This window comes from Antechinus flavipes, chromosome 3, assembly GCF_016432865.1.
Source record: "Antechinus flavipes isolate AdamAnt ecotype Samford, QLD, Australia chromosome 3, AdamAnt_v2, whole genome shotgun sequence".
NCBI classification, from domain to species: Eukaryota; Metazoa; Chordata; class Mammalia; order Dasyuromorphia; family Dasyuridae; genus Antechinus; species Antechinus flavipes.
In genome coordinates this window covers 289,931,578-289,951,619 of record NC_067400.1, presented here as the reverse complement: position 1 = coordinate 289,951,619, position 20,042 = coordinate 289,931,578, and the positions used below count along the sequence as shown (strand labels likewise).

Here is a 20,042-nt window from a genome sequence, read left to right as displayed (position 1 = left end):
ATCAAGGGCAACTAGTAGCATAGGGGATCAAGTACTGGGTTTAGAATCAGGAAGAATTGTCTTTATGTGTTGAGTTCTTGTTCTTCTTTATAATAATAATATAAGAAGGTTCTTTCTGGGAGAAAGCAGCTTTCTTGGGAAGGTCTTCTGGAGACAGCCTTAGTATCAGTTCAGATCAATAATTACCCCAAATGCAGCCAGCTGGTAAAAGTTCAGATCTTTTATTATTTCCAATATAGCCCGGTTAGCTTAGAGGCCTATCTCATTGCTGGTTCCAAGAGCTCCCTCCAAATGTCTCCAAATCCAAAGGATTGTCCTTCAGCCCAGCCAGCCAAGTGGAAAATGGAATGAATCTCTCTTGCAGCTCTGAGAGAGGGCTTCTGGCTCTCAATCTCCCAGAATGCTTTGCGTCTGTCCCAGCATGCATCTAATTCAGGTGAACTCCCTTCTGACACCAGCCAACAAGTGGAAAATGGAATGAATCGCTCTCTCCTCGGAGAGAGGGTTTCTGGCTCTCTAACCAGAAGTAACTAACTCACCTAAAGCTAAGAGCCTTTTTATTTATGATTTCCCAAAGGTTGACTCCCCCTTCTGGAGGCACACCCAAGGGAGGTATGAATCTCCCATACTTGTGAACTCCAATGAGTACTGGTGTGAACACAAGCATTTTATCAATTAGTTCTACTTAGTACCTTGTTTCAGGTTCTGGCCCAAAACATCAACTCTAATGAGTTAGCAGTTTGTAAAGATTCCAACATTTATGAAATCAAATCTAGTCTTAGATACTTACTAGCTTAGCTTTGTGTAAGTCATTCAACCCTATTTGCCTCATCTATAAATTGAGTTAGGGAAGGAAACAGCAAGCCATTCCAGAATCTTTGCCAAGAAAACCCCAAAAGTGTCATAAAGTTAAATGTGACCAAACAACAATAACAAAACTCCTTAAAAGCAACAGTTGTTTCACTATGTCTTTCTATCCTTAGCACTTAGCAATATCTTGCAAAAATAGGAAGTATTTAATAAATGTTCAGTGATTGATTAAATTCCCCATCCAATATTACTTCAGTTGTCACACCAAGAATCCTCCTTCCCACATGCAACAGATAAAGAAACAAAATTTTAAACTTACCCATAAATCCTCCACTGGCAATGCTGACATATTCTTTGTTTTTCTGTCATGAGAAATAAATATGAAATTATTTTCAAATTCCCCAATATTCAAAATGTTGATAATGCTGTTTACAACTTACATTTCTAAAAACATGTATTTAGCATTTTTGTTTTGCCCTTTTTAAAAAGAATCCAACAACAAGATCCATAAGGTTATACGTTAAATTGCTAGTTTTCTTTTTAATATTCTCAACTTTTGCACAAAGGTTTGGAAAGGTTTTTTGGGTTCTTTTTTTTCTCACTGAAAATTTTAAACTTTCAAATGGTTTAACAGTTCAATATAAAAGCTATGATTTAAAATATACCACAGAACCAAAGGTGGGAATAGAAATGAATTATTTCTTCACAGTTTTTTTGAAAAAAACTTTCAAAATACTGAAAACCATAGTATGAACCCAAATCATATACAATAATTTAATTTTCCCAAGTTTCTTCTAACTGCTAAAGTCTGACTAATACCAAAAGACTTTTGAATAGGAATCAAATGGGTCCTGGAAAAGAGAATAAATAAAAGGAAGAGGTGTGGGGCCCTCATTTTGGTCACTACATACATCTTGTTCTACATACATTTTGCTCTATCCAATCTATCTTTTTTCAATAAGAACTGTCACTTATCCATTTCCATACAACATTTCAGTCATTTTCTGATTCTGTTTTTCAACCACTTTTATACTTCAATGAAACTGAGACCTCAACTATGTAGCTTCATCCCCTCTCCAGAACAATGCATTCACAATCCACATTCTGGAATGTCCTCACTCATACTCTCCAGAGAGGACCTGCAAGCTGAAAGCCTTCCACTTTTTCTTTAAAGGAAGCTTTTAAAAATTGTAAACATAATGACCTAATAAAAACAACCAAATAAGGAGTAAAGACTTATTCTAAATTCCTACCCTTTAAGAAGGGACAGTCAAACAAATTAAAAAACAACAAACAAGTAAAGAAAATACTTTTGTTTTGTCACCCTGCAGGCCTGCCCTAGATTTCACCTCTTTGGCTCATTTTTCCTTTCTTTTTTTTATCCTGACTGTATCCAGCGTGGTTATCAACTCAACTATGAATGCCTCTTTTATTTCACTATATGATTCATAGTTATTTTGTAGGGTAATATAAAGTTCTGTTATCTTAATATATTCTATCATTAACACATCAATGGTTCAGTCCTCTTACTGGGCATGTATATGATTTCCAATTTTTTGTTACTAATAATAGAACAGCTATGAGAATTTTGCTGACATTATATCTTTTCTCTCTTCTTACAATGTTTTTGAAGACTAGGAAAAGAGCAAAAGAATTGAAAGGTAATATCAGTTTTGTAACTTTTACTGATTACCATATCATTCTCCAAAATGTACCAGCTAGAGCATCGGTTCTGAAGTCAAGAAGACCTGAGTTCAAATCTGGCCTCAGAAACCTTAGACACTTACTTACTAGCTGTGTAATCCTGGGCAAGTAAGTCACTTAATCTCAATTCACACATGCACACATACTGACTGTTAGGAGACCATGGTGATCTAGAACTATTAATATATTGAATCACTGATAGAATAATGCTAATAAAAAGAGCAATCTGAAGGTCAAGAATCACTGAAATTACTGTATAATTTCTCAAATGTAATTTTTTGGGGGTCTGTTTTCTCTTATTCAATTTTGAACCAAACTTACTGTCAATCTACAGTGACTATTCAACATAATAGAATAAATCCAATGGATTACTCTTCAAAATGCATAATTTATGAATTTTAATTCACTGAATTTTTCTCTATAATGTTGTTAATCCAATATTTTCACTGAGGAGGCCCAAATAGCATTTATGGATTTTGATGCAATAAACATGATGTCAACCAAATATACACTTTGCCAAAAGGGATTGCAAAATTATTATGAAACACAGTGAAATAAAAGAGACACTCATCGAAGGCAAATGTGCACGTGTGGGGGGCAGGGATGTTTCCTATACATACACTCTAGAAATTGTTTGCCTTCCCACTACTAATTTCAACTTTTTTCTCAGTTCTTAATCCTTTTACACAATTCTGAAGCACAAGACATTCTATCTATTCTGACATTCTCTTTGGCCTTGGCCTTACTAACATTGTTTTTTCCTGGTTTTCCTATTTTTCTAAATGCTCTACAGCTTCCTTCATGTGTTTTTTTTTTTTCCCCATTCCTTTTTTCTGCTGTCCTTGGCCTTATTCTTTTATCACTACACCTTTTTCCTTGGCTTTCACACCCTATTTCAATGACAAATGATTCCAATGACAATTTAAAACTCTACATAAGGTATTCTCTTTGAGCTCTGAAACTTTATTTCTACCTACTTGCTATATAACTTCACAAAGCTATCTTACCAGAACCTTCCATTCCTCATGTCCAAAATTGAAGCTGCTTTCCCTCCAACAATTTGCCCTCACTACCAATTTCATTATTTCTTTCATTGGTATTTCGCCTTCCCAGCACCTTAAGCTTGGCGCCTCTTCTCCCACCTACTCAAATGTCAAATGCTATTGGATCTACCCCTTAAAATGTGTCACATCTGTCCTCTTCCTGCTGCTAATAAGGTATCTCACTAGTTCAAGTCCATTTTTGATTCTGGCTTGGATCCCTGTAAAGCCTCCTGCTACCAGCCTCTCCACTCTCCAAAACATTCTGCATCCAGGTGTGTACAAGATACTCTTTTTTTACTCAAGAACCCTTGAGCCATTCTATCATATAGAAGAAAAATTACAAACATGTTAAGCAGACTCAAGACATTGTACACAGTAACAGCAACACAGTACACAGTTGTTCGATGATCAACTATGACAGATTTAGCTCTTTTCAGCAATATAATGAACTAAAACAACTCCAAAAGACTCAAGATGGAAAATAATATTCATATTTAAAAAAAAGAACTATATAGCCTGAATGCACATTGAAGCATACCATTTGCACTTTTTGCCCTTTCTTGTGGTTTTCTTCTTTTGTTCTGAGTTTACTTTCACATGAGTAATGTGGAAATAAAAACATATATATACACTTTAGTCTTACATTTGAGACCCTCCACAGTCTGGCTCTAATCAATCTTTTTAAGATTATTTCATAGTACTCTACTCCATATACACTACATTCAAATCCAATGAGATCAATAGTTGGTTTTGCACTTTGTCCCCATATTCATCAAGGGCATCAAAATCTCTTTTCCTTCAAGGCCTAGCTTCCATGAAAAATTCCATCTTTGATAGCCTCAGTAAAAAGGGATCTTTTATTTCTCAATTTTCCTTGAAGCCCTTTGGCTCTCTTATTTGTTCATACTCTACCTTATGTCATACTTATTTATCTAAATCCTGTCTCCCTCTCCATTGAATGTAAGCTCCTTGTGGATGGGGACTGTGTGACTGTCTACCTTTGTATCCTCAGAGCTGATGACTACTACGTAATGTAGTGGCTAGAGTGCAGAAATGGAGTCAGGAAGATCTGAATTCTAATCCAGCCTCAAACATTTACTAACTGTGTGACCCTGAGGAAGGTACTTAATCTCTCTCAGCTTCAGTTTTCTCCTCTGTAAAATGTTGACAGTAATATATGTCCATTCAGGGTTGTCATAAGAGTCAAGTGAGATGATATATAAAAAATGCTTTGCAAATCTTAAAAGCACTTTAATGCTAGCTATTATGAGTTATTATTGTTATTACATGTGGACCATTTCTGTGCTGATCTATGTATTTTGACCTCAACTCTCCCTTGATCTCCAATATCCATATTTCCATTTGCTTTTCAGGTATCACAAATTGGTTATCCAGAACATATCTTAACTCAATATATAACTCCTTATTTTTTCCCCATAAAGTATATCCCCCCCAATCTCATATTTTCTCTAAATAAGCAATACAATTTTCCCAGTCCTTCAGGCTCACAACCCAGGAGTCATCGGGATTCTTCAATATCTTCCATTTACCCATTATATCCAAGTTGTTGCTAATATATAATACATGTATACACATGCATTCTTATGTATGTATATGGCTGATATCACACCTACAACATATTTGTATATACACATTATGAATATATATGTGTGTGTGTATATATATATGCACCCACACACCTTTTTTCCTCTGATCACCTCACATTTATATTATTGCAACTGCTTCTAATAAATCTGCCTGCTTCAAGAATCTTTCCACTTCAATCCATCCTTCATTCAACCATTAAAGTAATTTTCCTAAAGCATAGGTCTGATCACACACACATACCCACACACACACACACACACACACACCCTCACTCAGTAAACCAAGCTCCCTATTTACCTCCAGAATCACATACAAAATGCTTTGGGGTTCAATTTGGGTTCACAGACCTTTATAACCAATCACTTCTTTCTTAATTCCTACTCTATCATACCCTTACCTGAGGCCATTCTTCATCTCAATTCTTACCTAGTCTTCAGCACTGAATGGGTGGCTGCCTCAGTCAAACTGAGACCTTTTAAAGGACTGGGTGTCCCACTGCATCCAGGGATATTTCTAATTATTCTGATCCATGAGGCAGGTGACCTTGCCCAGCCCTCCCTCACTTAAATCCAATTCACTTGTACCAGGCTATCAGTCCTCTTCTAGCATGAAGGACTAGCAGCAACACCTTACTCCCCACCACATCACCTTCAAGCCAGTGACACTGGCCTCCGGCTTTTCCAAAGAAACATTTTATCTCTTGCCTATGGCAATTTTCTCTGGCTCTTCCTCATTCCTGAAAATTTCTCCCCCCTTAACTCTACCTACTGACTTTCTTTAGATTCCATCTAGAATTTCCATATCCCATCTTTTACCAGAAAAGCTTCCCCAACTCTTTTTAATATTAGTTGCCTTCTTTCAGTTAAATATTTCCTGTTTACCAGGAAAACTGTAGATAATCTGCTTTATCTAGACTAGTTTTCCAGTAGTCTTCAGGATTAGATTGTAAACTCCTAGAGGGCAGGCTTTGTCACCTGCCTCTTTTTGTATTACCAGGTGTGCAGAGTGCCTAGAGATACTTAATAATGTTTATTCTAAGTCCTTAAATGTTTATTGATTAATTGGATAGAATAGGTAGTATTTTTTCTTAAATTAAAAAAAAGAAGTTCTAATTAATACCAGGAATTGAACATGAAATGAAACAAATGAGAAGGTTTGTGCGACATTATACCTCTTATCACTCTAATTCCTTTGGGTTTTAGGGAGTAAGGGGGACTTGAGGTAGTGGGGTTGTGACTTGCCCAGGGTCACATAGTAAGTATTAACTAAGGCCAAATTTGAATTCAGGTCATCCTCACTCCAGAGCTGGAGCTCTATCCACTGGCTACTCCTTATCTTCCTAATTCAAAATCATACAAAGATTGATGTCAAAGTTCTAGTTATCAAAACTACTCATTAGGTTTTATAAAGTCAAATTTTCTAGCTAAATAAATGATGAGAGGACAGTTCTGTGAGAATGCAGAGAGGAACACAAACCATGTCACAAAATTCATAGGTCATCTGGTTAATTCAGACTCACATTTATCATGTGAGCACCATAGACTAAGCCCATAAGTTACAATACAAAAACAAAACTAACCTGGTACCAAGGTACCACAATTAAGCAATTTAGCAATGGAAAAGACCTTAGAGATCACCAAGTCCAACCTTCTCATTTTGCTGATACAAAGAAAAGGCCTATGAAAATATTTTAAAAATAGAGAGTCAAATTTCAAAAGGACATAATCAATTTCATGATGGCAATCCTACACTGGAAAGATCTCACTTTTTTTTTTTTTTTTTGGGGGGGGGGCTGAGGCAATTGGGGTTAAGTGACTTGCCCAGGGTCACACAGCCAGGAAGTGTTAAGTGTCTGAGACCAGATTTGAACTCAGGTCTTCCTGACTTCAGGGCTGGTGCTCTATCCACTGCACCACCTAGCTTTATCCACAAGCAGAAAATGCCCAATAGGCCTCCTTTTTCTTTCTTTTTTTTTTTTAAACAGCATAAACTTTTTATTTTAAATTGATGGCTAGGAGAAAATATTTGCTCAGGTATAGCAATTTACACAAACATACCTGTAAAAAGTGTGCAAGAACCATATTCATATACATGTCTTCTTCTTCTCTGCCACTTCCCATGAAACAGAGGTGTTCCCCTCCCGCAATTGAACCAGACTCAATAGATTGTTTCTGGGCTTCTAGCAAATATTTTACTGACTGTGCAAATTCTGATGGATTCTGAAGCATCTGAAAGAGAAAAATAAATCTAGCCAAGCTGATTTTTCATACTGCTTTTCAAAAATTTAGGTTTATTTTATTATCATAGAATGTTAGCATTTAAAAGCAAACAGGAAAAAAAAGTAAAAGTCCTCATTAAATTTAAGAATTTCAATCTCTTAATCAGTTCTAAAATAGACTAATAAATGTCAATGAAAGATATGAAAATGAATGGCAGCATGTGGGAGAATATATAAACATGAAAGGCAGGCATAATAGTGATTATAAAACAAAAACAAAATTTTTTAAAGAAAATCCAAAGTTGACTACTGTAGGATTTCAGAAGATAGGCAAAGATAGCCCAACTTAAAAAAAAAAGTATCATAACTTGCGCTTCCTAAATATATGTGAACAGAAATCAAGTTTAGAATTATAATTAAATATTTCTCAGTTACTATTTGAAATGAGTACTCATGTTTAGATACAATGTAAAACTAACACTCAAAATTTCTTAATCAGGTACATGAACTTTCTCCTAAGAATATATAATCTTTTTTATCTGAAACAATGTGGTAGTACTTAATGAAAGAATTTATGCTGCATTTTTAGGAATGCAGCAAGAATTTTAAAATAATAATAAATATCAGACTACATAGTTACTAACAATAGCTTCATATTCTTACTTTTATGAACTATAAGAGAAAAAACAGTATTGTTCCTTACTTCATTTATTTTAATCAGTACTTATACTAACCAAATCTGAATCTAAGTGAAAAGCTGTTGATAAATGCCCAGCATTGTATTGTTCCGCAGGCCTGCAATCCACCACAAAGAATCGAACTCCTTCCTATGAGGAAAACAACATCTGAAATGTTAGAATTCTCAAAATCAAAAATTTCATCGTGAAAGGCATTTGCAACCCGACCAAAGCAAGATGGATTGATATGATGTGCTAATAAAAAACAAGGAAATACTTTAGATATTCCAAATAATTCTAATATTTTACAATAAAAATGTCTTATAAAGAATTTTTTAAAATAATTTACAAGCTTTAAAGACAAGGCAGTAATTGCCTATGGAATACTATACATTACACAGAACATAAAATGTATTCCCCAATGTGGAAAGAAAATCTTCTGAATTGACAATCTAAAATGAAGTTCATGTAATGAATTATTTAATCTGGACTTAATATCTTTATTTCTTATAAGAGAAAAATCAGATACTGGTACTCACTTTAATTCCAAACTACCAGTCGTGGTATTAAGAGGCAGCGTGGTGCAGTGGAATGAGAGCTGGATTTGGAGTCAGAGGACCAGGGTTCGAATCTTGGCTCTGCCATTTACTACCTGTGTAACCTTGGACAAGTCACTTGACCTTTCTGGGCCTTAGTTTCCTCATCTGTAAAATGAGGGGGTTGGACTAGATGGTCTCTAAGGTCCCTTCCAGCCCTGAACCTATGATCCTAAAATCCTTTGGGGGAAGGAACATCGAAGCATGACAGTTTTCCATTCCCCTCCCCAATATGTTTTTCTGATCCCCTGAAAAAGCTTCTAGCATGGCTACACAGAACTTTTATTTAAAAAATGATTGACATTTTTAATTGAATGTGTTTTCTGGGGTTTTCACACTGATAACAACTTAAGAACTAGGGAATATTTTTCTCACCATTTTCCTTTTTTACCACAACTTAAACTATAGTATAAAATTAGCTGAACCCTGGATCACAAATTAGCACTGAATATCAAATTTAATCTATGATCTTAAACATTAAACTTCTGAAGAAAATCAGTAGCCAAAATTCCTTACATTTAAAAGGGTCTTTTTCTCAGGAGAAAAATTTTATTTCTTTTATTTACTGACCCCTTGATGTTGATTTGCTTGAAGAATCTCTGATACTGAAATTGCCAGACAGAGAGCCTGACTCAGATCTGTGTCATCATCCTTAATTCCCAGCAAAGGACTGCCAAATAAACTATGATTGTCCTGATTGGTAAGAGAGAAGTATTTTTTAATGAGAAAAATTGAGCTTTGTCTCTTTTCTAGAGACAAAAAAATTATATGTAGTTTCAATGCACAAAGACTTTTTTTTTTTTAAATCAACAAGAACATATAAAACTTATATCTCTCAATCACACAGTGCTCACAAAGTAGAAACAAACAGCATATTATGTAGGACATGGAGTTCAACTATTTTGCCAATAATGGTAAAAATCAAGCTTTTCTGCCTACAAACACCTCACAATCCAAAAAAGAGATGCAAGAAGATAGTTACATACCTCTTTTCCCTTTTGTTCTTCCTGAAGAAAAACTAAAACACCATAGTTCTTCAAGCACGTCAAAGTTAAAAATTCTTTAAAATAGATACACTCAATTTTTTCTTATACTATCATTAAAAATAAAATCATGAAATGACTTTTATATTCCTCACAGATTTTGGAAAATAAAATAATTGATATAATGATACTCTACTCTAACTCACAACTGTGACATTAATCTAAAACAGGGGTTCTTACTTTGTGATCTGGTAACTTGTTTTTTAATTTCATTTCAACATCAATTGATTTCCTTTGTGATCCTATATATTTCATTTATTGAAATATATCATTCTCAGAATGAGTACAAAGGCTTCTTCAGACAAAATGATCCATACAAAAAGAAATTAAGTACCCTACACCTAATAGTTTTAATGAACTATTCTGAAAAGTAACATTAGGTTGTGGAGAGAAAAGAGAAAGTGACTGTGCAAAATATTCTTCATAACCCAAAACAATTACCTGTCATACTTAAGGAATAAGATTCTCTACAATAAGTTTGCTTCAGATTAAAGATATTTATACTTTAAATATAAAAATGTCTTGTCATATCAACTTCTTTTAATTTTTTAGGTGATTAAATTGTCATTTCAGTGTTTTAAAAATCACAAATATGTACTTTAAAAGCAATAGCACTGATACTTCATAGTTTTTAAAAAATAAATATGAAAAAAAAATTCTCTCTCTCAAAAAAATTACATCTGATTGTAACCTTTTGGGTTAGATTGTCTAGGTACAACCCTAGGCTATCATTATGAATGTCAGTTATTGTGCTGTATTCCAACACAGAAGCGTGAAACTCACAGCCACTTCCAGAATCAGATTAAAATGTAATTGAGAAATATTTAACAAAATAAATAAAAATATAATACAATATAGATATTGTTAATTTAAGTCAATGTCTTGCCAGGCTCTTCCATGAGTTTGATATCACTGTTCTAACTTAATGAAGTCTTTCTTGAAGTGCTTCTGAGAGGGCTGTGTGTTTAGCAGCTAGTGAATGTAGCTTCTGACCTTTACTCCCTTATCATTATCTGCTGTTTTTTAATGTTTCAGTTTCAAGTAGATTTATAACATACTTGCTGCTTTTAATCTGCTATCTCAAAATTATATAAATAAACTCCATTTCACATGCAATTCTAACCTTGTCTTTGTCCCAACCATTCTAAGCCTCACCTTCCAAACTAAGCTCCCTGAGTTAGTAATAGTTATGCTAAAAGATTTTTTTCTCCTTAAACTTACCTGTAGATTAATAACCATGTTCTAGACTGCTGAGGCTGCCAAAAAGCTGACCTTTGAATAAATTTTTTCCTCTAGATCATTAATGTTCAACACATTTTTTTTTTTTTAACTGAAGTAGGTAATCATTTGGGAAGGCATTACCAATTTATTTTCTCACAATCTGAAATAAGTGCAACATTCAAAAGCAAAGTGATGATGGATTACTGTAACTTGTCTACTTCTTGCCTTTTTCCTTGTTCTTCCACTCACGATACACACACACACACACACACACACACACACACACCCCAAATTCAAAAAGGGAAAAAAACTGGGATATCATGAGAAATAAAGTAGATGAAAGACAATGAAGCAATTTGCACAATGGAACGTAGTATGTATTCATTAACCTTTTGCTTAATACCTTTCTAAATGAAGCGGGAGTTTTACTGTAATAATATTGTGCCAGAGAAAATAGATCTTCAATATCTTCTATATTCAAACTGGATGGAGTATTTTCCAAGAACTCTGAAATACACAACAGTATTTAAAAACTATGCATGAAAAAACAAACCTTTGATTGGTGCAATCTCTGTTCAAAAAGAAATGTTTTAAGGAGTTTGCAATACTTAATATTGTGAAAACAGTATTAATATTAATCATTTGAATTAATTTTTCAGTCAACTGCTCATTTGGGAGGCATGCAGAATTTCAATGCAGAGCTGATGCTCATAATGAAAAAATCTTATTTAATAAAGATGCTTTAGTTATTTAAGTCTATTGGTCTTCAAATATTATACCCTCTTATAGCTCATGGTTCCATAGTTTTTAGGGGAAAGCATTCTCCCCCTTTTCTTCTCAATCACATGTAAAAAGAATTTTTAGCATTCATTTAAAAATTTGAGTTCCAAATTCTCTTTTTATTCCACTCTCTTCCCTGTCCCCTCCCTGAGATGGCAAGCAATTTGATATATTAAACATGTCATGCAAAAAGTATTTCCACATTTCATTTGCAAAACAAAATAGACAAAAAAAAAAAAAAACAAGAAAAATAAACAAAATTTTAAAATATCTTTTGATTTACACTCATCATTCTTTCTGTGAAGGGAAATAACAGTTTTTAATCATAAGTCTTTTGGAATGTCTTAGATGATTGTATTACCGAGAATCATTTCATCATTCACAGTTGATCATCATACTATATTGCTGTTACTGTGTTCTGTATTCTCCTGGTTCTGCTTACTTTATTTTGTATCAGTTAATATAAGTCTTCCCTTTTTTTCTTATAGAACAATAGTATTTCAATCATATGTCAAAATTTATTCAGCCATTCCCCAAATGTGCTTCCCCTCAATTTCTTTGCCCCCACAAAAATAACTGCTAAAATATTTTTATACATATAGATTCTTTTAGTTTTTCTCTGATCTTTTTGGAATACAGAGCTAGCAATAGTACTTCTGGGTCAGTTTTATAACCCATTAGGCATAATTTCATATTGCTCTCCAGAATAGTGGATCAATTCACAACATGAGAAGGCTTTAAAAAAAAAAAAAAAAACCTAATAATTTGGGACTCTGTTCATGGAATCACTAAATGCTAGGATTAGATACCATTCTAGTCCAAATCTCTAACTTTATAGGTTAAAAAAATAAGGAAATGAAATGGCCAACATTTTTTCCTCCATAAAATAATACTTACGAATAATTTCTTCTTTATTGTCAGACTCTTGTGCTAAAATAACATCTCTGTAACAGAGGAAAGATATATAAATTACCAATTAAAGCTAAACAAATGGCAATAAGGGAAAAAGAAAAATTTAAAAATAGCCAATTTTATACTCACTTTGTATTGACAAGGATTATTAACATTAAAAAATAAATAAAGAATGGATCTGCTTGCTGTAAGTATCCATCCCATATTGCCTGAGTGACTTCAATTGAACAGAAACATGCAAAAAGGCTTCCAAGCTGTAATCAGGAAATACAGCAAGAGAAACAAAATATTAGAAATAACTAGAAATAGAAACTTAAAATTGCTTCTGAAAGACTAAGATGCTAATAAAAAATATATCAATTACATAAAACAAAATCACCTATACTTAATATTTAGTGAATACAGTAAAATGGGTTTTGGAAATAACAGAGTTGATATTCAGAGAATCTAAAAATTATGCTAAAAAAAAAAAACAACTTCATGGACTAAGTCAGAATAAATCTTTATTAGTTTTTAATCACAAAAATACACTAACTTATAGAATTTTTTTAGAGTTCCTCTGGTATCATATCAGTGATAACTAAGAATTCTCAATTTTTGAAGAAAAGTCCAGTTCCACCCTTTACTCCCATCTTATTGGTTTAATTCAAAACATCTTAGAGAAATTAATGTATGTTTTCTGGTAGTACTTAATTCTTTTTAGAAGTTTTTTTAAAGTACAATTACAAGAGATTTAAAAAGTGTTATTAATATCTTCCTAAAGAGCTTTTTTTTTTTTTTTGGTCAGAGGACAATGGGAACAAAATTAGTGCCAAAATTGTGTTATTTTTCAAACTAGCCCACATAGGCCTTGTTATTAAGATGTGATTGTAACTTCAGGAATACTATGGTCCCATGTTGTATCTATCATTTAGATTGTCTTAAATGTATACTTTTTGATTCCAAGATGTCTGTTTTAGGCAGATTTTATAGACTCAGTTATGCTGATTCTGGATGGAACATGCTTAACTAACTACAAAAGAATCCTAGTTTATAACAGTAATGCTGGCTCTGGAAGGCCTAACTAATAATGATAATTATGGCTCAAGAAAAAAGAAGACTAGCTCTAATTCTAAACTAACCAGTAAGCCATAAAATTAGCATATCATATCAGTACAAATCAGTAAGCGTACAAATTCTTTTTAGACACCTTATAACACCAGCCTGGAACTCTCAACAATATTTTGGGGTTCAGCTTCCAAAGCCCAATAATAATTTCTATAATTTCTTTTCATCATTTTACCAACAATACTAGACTATCAGATTTTAATTTAATAAGTGCTCTATCAATGAGCAATAAAACTGTCCAGAAAAACTTTATTTTCCTCTTACCATGTTATCACGACATCAAAAAGCTTTAGTTCTGGTGGTAGAAAGTATCCATTGTGTAAACAGAATAAACTAACAATATATTAAACATTTCAAAAGGTTCAATTCACTTTTTTTTAAAAGTGAAAATATAATGAAAAATGGCTAATTATATTGCTTTGCATTCTACTCTGGCTTATTATGATAATCAAATGATTAAAAAAATAAACTTCATAAAGTTATTACCCTTTTACTTAGAATGTTTCCATTTTAAAGAAAAATGGCAACATGGTAAAAGGAAAACCAAAGCGAATACTTAAAGCTTTAAGAACAATACTAGTTAATTTCTATATATTATTTTGTATCATTAAAATTAAGAAAACATTGGAAAAAGTAATGAGAAATGCCAAAAACACTAATATGCTTTCATAATTTAACTCTGGGCCTAACCTAGGCCTGCATAAATGCAAAAAAAAAAAAATCTATTATGACATATATAGAGGTCATTATGAAAAAAATTTTAAGAGAAAAAACACACATAGACATATACACACATATTTGTTTGGATACACATATATATGGTCTACAGAAAGGTCACAACAACACATTGTCTTCAAGATCAAAGGATGTTAATAAAATGCTAAACTCTTGCTGATATAAAGATATTAACAAATAAAGAAGTCTCTATACAAAAGTTAAGTTAGACTTTGTTAATGAAACAAGTTTGCTTCTTTAAAATATTCTTTCAATGTCCAACCAACATTTTAGTTCAGGGATTTAAAGTATTAAAATAAAGTTGACAATTTTTAAATATACAATTAGGAGTTAATTGACAAAACCCAACATCATATGCAAAATCTCTGAAAAAGATGACTGAATTTAAAGTTACTAAAGATAAGAAGTATTTAACTACCTTAAATCCCTGAAGTCAGTTTCCTAATGTATGAAATACTGACCTCAAATATTTTCATGCAAGGCATCAAATACTTAAGACACTAATAGATGTTTTAATAAATTCAGTTAAACTTCATAATAAAATATTTTGAAAAAAGTGAAGAGTAACAAAAGCTATTTTGGAACACCAATAATTCTAATCTTTAGTATAAGTAGTACTTTTCTGTAATTTAGTATTTTTCTTCTCCCTTAAAAAACAAAACTATCATATATTTATAGATAAATCTATTTTTCATTAAGTGTCCCTACTTTCACTTTATTACCCAGTTGAGTGCATAGGAGTCTGGAGTCATCTTCTTTGTATCAAGAAAGGAACACAGTTCAGGTTCATGATATTGGATAAGCAATCGAAAGAGATGAAATGGTCTCCCCTTCAGGAAACAATCCCTAGAAAGCAAGAAGGGCAGTTTTCAGTAAATGCACTGAACTGATATTACATGGGACATTAAAGGTGATCCTTTTCTGCTGCCCACTTCTGACCCAAGAGATAAAATACTTTTAAGTTCTAAGACATAAAATTGAACAACTAGCAATGTCAAATTTGAATAGGACTGAGTATGAAGGCTAAGAAAGTCTTAGATTTATCCTTGCTCATTATAGGAAGGATTTCCTCTGTATCTAAATAATTTTTAACTTAGAGTAGTCTAATGACAGGTTAAAGGGAGGGGAATCCAGAAGACAATGGTTTGGTAGTTTCCTAGCACAAGCAGAAAGAGAGACAAGATTATCCTTATTCATTCACTTGAGACTATCCTCAGTTTTCAAGGTTGACCCACCGAAACAATAGATCCAATGGTCAGAAAGTAACACATACACATATATACACACAAGCTTTCACTGCAATTACCTTGGTTTCTAACTGGGACCAGGAGCCAGGGAAGCTCTGAACTTGGCCAGAACTGTTCAGGTGCAGATAAGGTAGCACCAAACAGAATCCACATCATAAGCAGAATATGCTAAAACCAAGACCAGTACTTTCTTGCTCCATGATAAACCAATGCATAAACCAGAATTTCTGAAATCTTCTTGATGTGAAAGAGGGACAGAAATACTAGCCACAACTATTTTAAAGGACTGATATGAAAATAAAATGAAATAACAGATGTAAAAAGTGATGCTTAAAGTAAAAATCACTGTATAAATTCAAGATATCTTTATCATTATTACTTCTATTAATGAAGAGAATTCACTGATATGTCTTATTTATTGTCAGAAATTTCTTTACTCCTTATGCATTCCTTCCATATTCTTCCTACCAAGTTAGACAGGCTACAGCACTCAAGCTCTTCTAACCCATTCAGGAAGCAATTCCTCCCTCCAAAAGGATTGAACGATAAACAGACCCATAATTATATCTAATCATCAAACATTTATTAAGCACTTATTATGTGCCAGGCCCTATATTAGGCCACCATTACCATATTCATCTTAGTTATTGTCACCAACCCAAAATCAGAAGAATAGAACTTTTCTCAAATTTCTCTGTATCCAGATATATCTAGTTAAAAAGATAAGACCTTTCCAGATATTAATAAATTCTTCTAAAAGAATTTATTAAAAGCATCACTGTATTTATAACCTATCATACACCAACACAGTATCTCACTTTATTAACTAACAAAAATGCACAGTCATTTATAATAGGGGCATAGTAGTATAAAGCTCTCAAACAGGATGCAGTAAAATAAACAATTTGCCATATTAAAAATCATCATTATATTAAGTCATCTGTGCCCAGTTTAACTGATTAGCACATTATTAAAGAAATTGGTCAACTTCCACAAAGGCCAGCAAATTTACTCCATTGCATAGAACTCAAAAAAAACAAAAAAAAAAAAATAATTCTAGCTAATTGGCTGCTATATGAATGCCACTGGTCACTAGTGACCTAAATAAAAGTGCACACTGACAGATCAGTAAATATCACTAGTGGAGCTTAAAGCACACATCTTACTGAATGTAGGAGGCAAAAAACAGAGGCATTTTTCATAAATAAAGGATAATACATTTCAATATTTATAAACAAGCAATACGTTGGCAGACATGAAGATTACTTTAAAAGGCAAGTATAAAGCAAATTAAAAAAAAAAAAGTTTTCATGCAAAAATTTAGCAAAGTGCATGTTACATAGTTTTACCATGAGAGAATTAACAAGAGAAAAACATTCAGAAAATATTTCTCAAGCAGAAATATTTTACAAGTAATTTCCATAATACTGAGATTCCAAATGCAACTTTTTTTTTTTACCTGGGAATATACTTATTCATGATAGCATAAAAACAGTTGTATAAATCACTGCGTGTAAGATGAAGATTCACCAGTGGCTTAAGCAAATGTATCCAACCAAGGGATGTGCTGTATTTGACATTCCGTGATTTACAATAAAATGTAATTACAGATTCAACGTTCAAGAGTAATGCATCGGTCTTTTCTTCTGGCACTGAAAGCTGGTCTAGAAAATAAATGTCAAAATAATCAGTAAATTGGGATTATAAAATCAAAGGTATCAAAACTACCTGGTAATAGTTAAAATGGAAGAGTAAGCAAGTGGAACAAACTGGATAAAGCAATTTCTACATAAATCAACAAAGTAGTCTGCTGTTTGGCAAAAAAAAAGAACTTAAAACACTGGGTGGGCACCTAATTGGATTAAAAACTGCTGGGGGCAAGATGATTTAGGCCAATTCTAATGGACTGTTGATGGAGAGAGCCATCTGTACCCAGAGAGGACTGTGAGGACTGAGTGTAGGTCACAACAAAGTATTTTCACTTTTTGTTATTGTTTGCTTGCTTTTTTTCTCCCCTCATTTTGTTCTCTTTTTGATCTGATTTTTCTTGTGCAGCATAATTGTGGAAATATGTATAGAATTATTACACATATTGAATTACTTGTCATCTAAGGGAAGGGGCAGGGGTAAGAGAGGGAGAAAAAAATCTAGGACATAAGGTTTTGAGTAAATGTTGAAAACTATCCATGCATATATTTTGAAAATAAAAAGCTTTAAAAATAATTAAAAAAAAAAAATGGTTGGGGAAAATGAACTTAAGAGAGAAAATAGATCTTGACCAGCAATTTATGCTACATACCACAATAAACTCCAAAAGGATAAGCAGTATAATTATAATAAATATCATGAAAAAAGTTAAGAGATGAATGGATGGAAGTTCCCTTTATTACTACAGCTAAGGGGAGTATTCTTAAATAAACAAACAATAAAAAAAAAAAGGGATAGAAGAGAAATACTTTTTTAAAAAAACATATGAAACATAATTTTGATTATATGATATCTGAAATTAAAAACAAAAACAAAACAAAACAAAACAAAAAAACACCCAGATTGTTGACTAGGAAAAAAATGTTGCATCATTCATTTGATAAAAATTAGATATCTAAGACATACGTGGAAGTGATATAAGTTAATACCATTAAGAGACAATGACCAACAGATAACTGATCAAAGGACACAAATAGAAAGTGTTAAAAAGATGTGCAACCTAACAAACTTGTGAAAAAGTTCTCTAAAAGCAAATTAGAACAACTACATTTCACTTCAACTACCAAATTGTCAAAGATAATTGACAAAGACATAGCTCTTAGAAACATGGGGACTGAGAATCTATAAATAGAAGGGATGTATGTGATCATATAAATCAACCCCTTCACTTTATAGTAGATAAAATTGAAGCCCACAGAAGTTATGATTTATTCAAGAATCACATGTCTAGTCTTGCATCAGGAATACGACAACATGGCTAAAGAAAAGACTTGTGCCTCCAGGGCCACCACAACCCTTCCAAGCTCTACAATGTCCTTCCCCAAATACATCATGTTATCTGTTGTTGTGATCCAATAATGTGTACTGTAACTGAAATATTAAGGGAGGAAGAACAAAAAGAAGACAGCGTCCAAAAGGAAATGATACCAGGTAAATCATCTCAGGGGCAAAGTAAAAATGCAGTGACTCCCAACCACACTAAAGTCAAAATAGGCTTTTATGAGATTCAAACTAATCATCAGTTATAACACTGTTGCTTTAGAAACACACAGTGTCTAAGTGTTATAGTACACAACTTACTTGTAAATTGGAGATTTCTTGTATAGATGATCAAAACATAGCTCACATTGCAACAAAAATAAGAGATAATAAAAATGTGGGTACAGGAACATGAAAAACAGAGCATATAGTGTAAAGAGCAAATTTTTTCCAATCATTAAAGATTTCTACAACTTGATGCAATTTTTTCATCTACAATCTCTCCCTAAAATATACTACTTTGAATAAATATCAAATGAAACCAAAGATCTTCTAAGGGTCAGGGCTCAAACAATACTTTTAATAATTTCTAGATTTTATATAAGCAACTTGAAAATATTTTCATGCTTACCAATGAGCTCTTGGCAATCCTTGTGAATTGTAGTCTGTTCTGGCAAATCCAGATTACCATCCCAAGATGCTAAACTGTCACCTTTTCCTGCAACATTTAAAGCAATCTAGAAGAGAAAAAGAAAAAAATCCAACCATTTCCTATTTTTTATATTTAGAAAATCCAAATGAATGTTGAAAACTATCTATGCATATATTTGGAAAAATAAAACACTATTAAAAAAAAAAAAGAATAGACTTTTTATACAATACTTGCTGTCTGGAATCACTATCAATCCTAAAACTTAGCACCTGGGGGTGTAACTTTTATTACCACTTTTATTAAGCTTAATTAAAATAAGCTTAATCCCAATTAAGCATTACTGGGAAATTCCTTCACAAATTTCACAGAAATGGTGCTTTGATAATAACATCCACAATAATAAATCTTCAAATAATCAAATGAGTATAAAGTTACAATATCGAAAATGAAATATCCTTCAAGCACTTAGTTGTTATAAATTATATTTTCATTCCAATTTACCTTCCAAACTTTTGCCCTCAAATCAGCAGGCAGTGGTCTCCCTTGAATTATATTCCTCAAAGTTTCAAGATCACAACCTCCAGTTTCCAAAGCTTCTCCAAGATCTTTTTCCCTACAGGGAAAAAAAAAAAAAAAAAAAAAGGCCCTTCCAATTAAGGAAAAACTTTTTTTTTTTTTTCAGAGAATGTTATCTATTCAGGACACAATAATACTCTGTGATA

The 20,042-nt window shown here is 32.7% G+C and overlaps 1 protein-coding gene across 2 annotated transcripts in view; it reads right to left on the bottom strand.

The window, feature by feature from the left end:
• Positions 1–20,042, bottom strand: part of TBC1D23 (TBC1 domain family member 23) — a 64,758-nt gene that overhangs the window by 20,112 nt on the left and 24,604 nt on the right. For both annotated transcript variants that reach the window (XM_051985186.1, XM_051985187.1), the window contains exons 2-12: positions 19,822–19,933; positions 19,300–19,405; positions 17,161–17,365; positions 15,177–15,300; positions 12,742–12,866; positions 12,598–12,644; positions 11,324–11,427; positions 9,227–9,349; positions 8,118–8,210; positions 7,223–7,393; positions 1,130–1,172 (exon numbers count right to left, since the gene is read on the bottom strand). In XM_051985186.1, the coding sequence (XP_051841146.1) occupies positions 1,130–1,172; positions 7,223–7,393; positions 8,118–8,210; positions 9,227–9,349; positions 11,324–11,427; positions 12,598–12,644; positions 12,742–12,866; positions 15,177–15,300; positions 17,161–17,365; positions 19,300–19,405; positions 19,822–19,933 (1,253 nt within the window). The remainder of the gene's footprint in view (positions 1–1,129; positions 1,173–7,222; positions 7,394–8,117; positions 8,211–9,226; positions 9,350–11,323; positions 11,428–12,597; positions 12,645–12,741; positions 12,867–15,176; positions 15,301–17,160; positions 17,366–19,299; positions 19,406–19,821; positions 19,934–20,042) is intronic.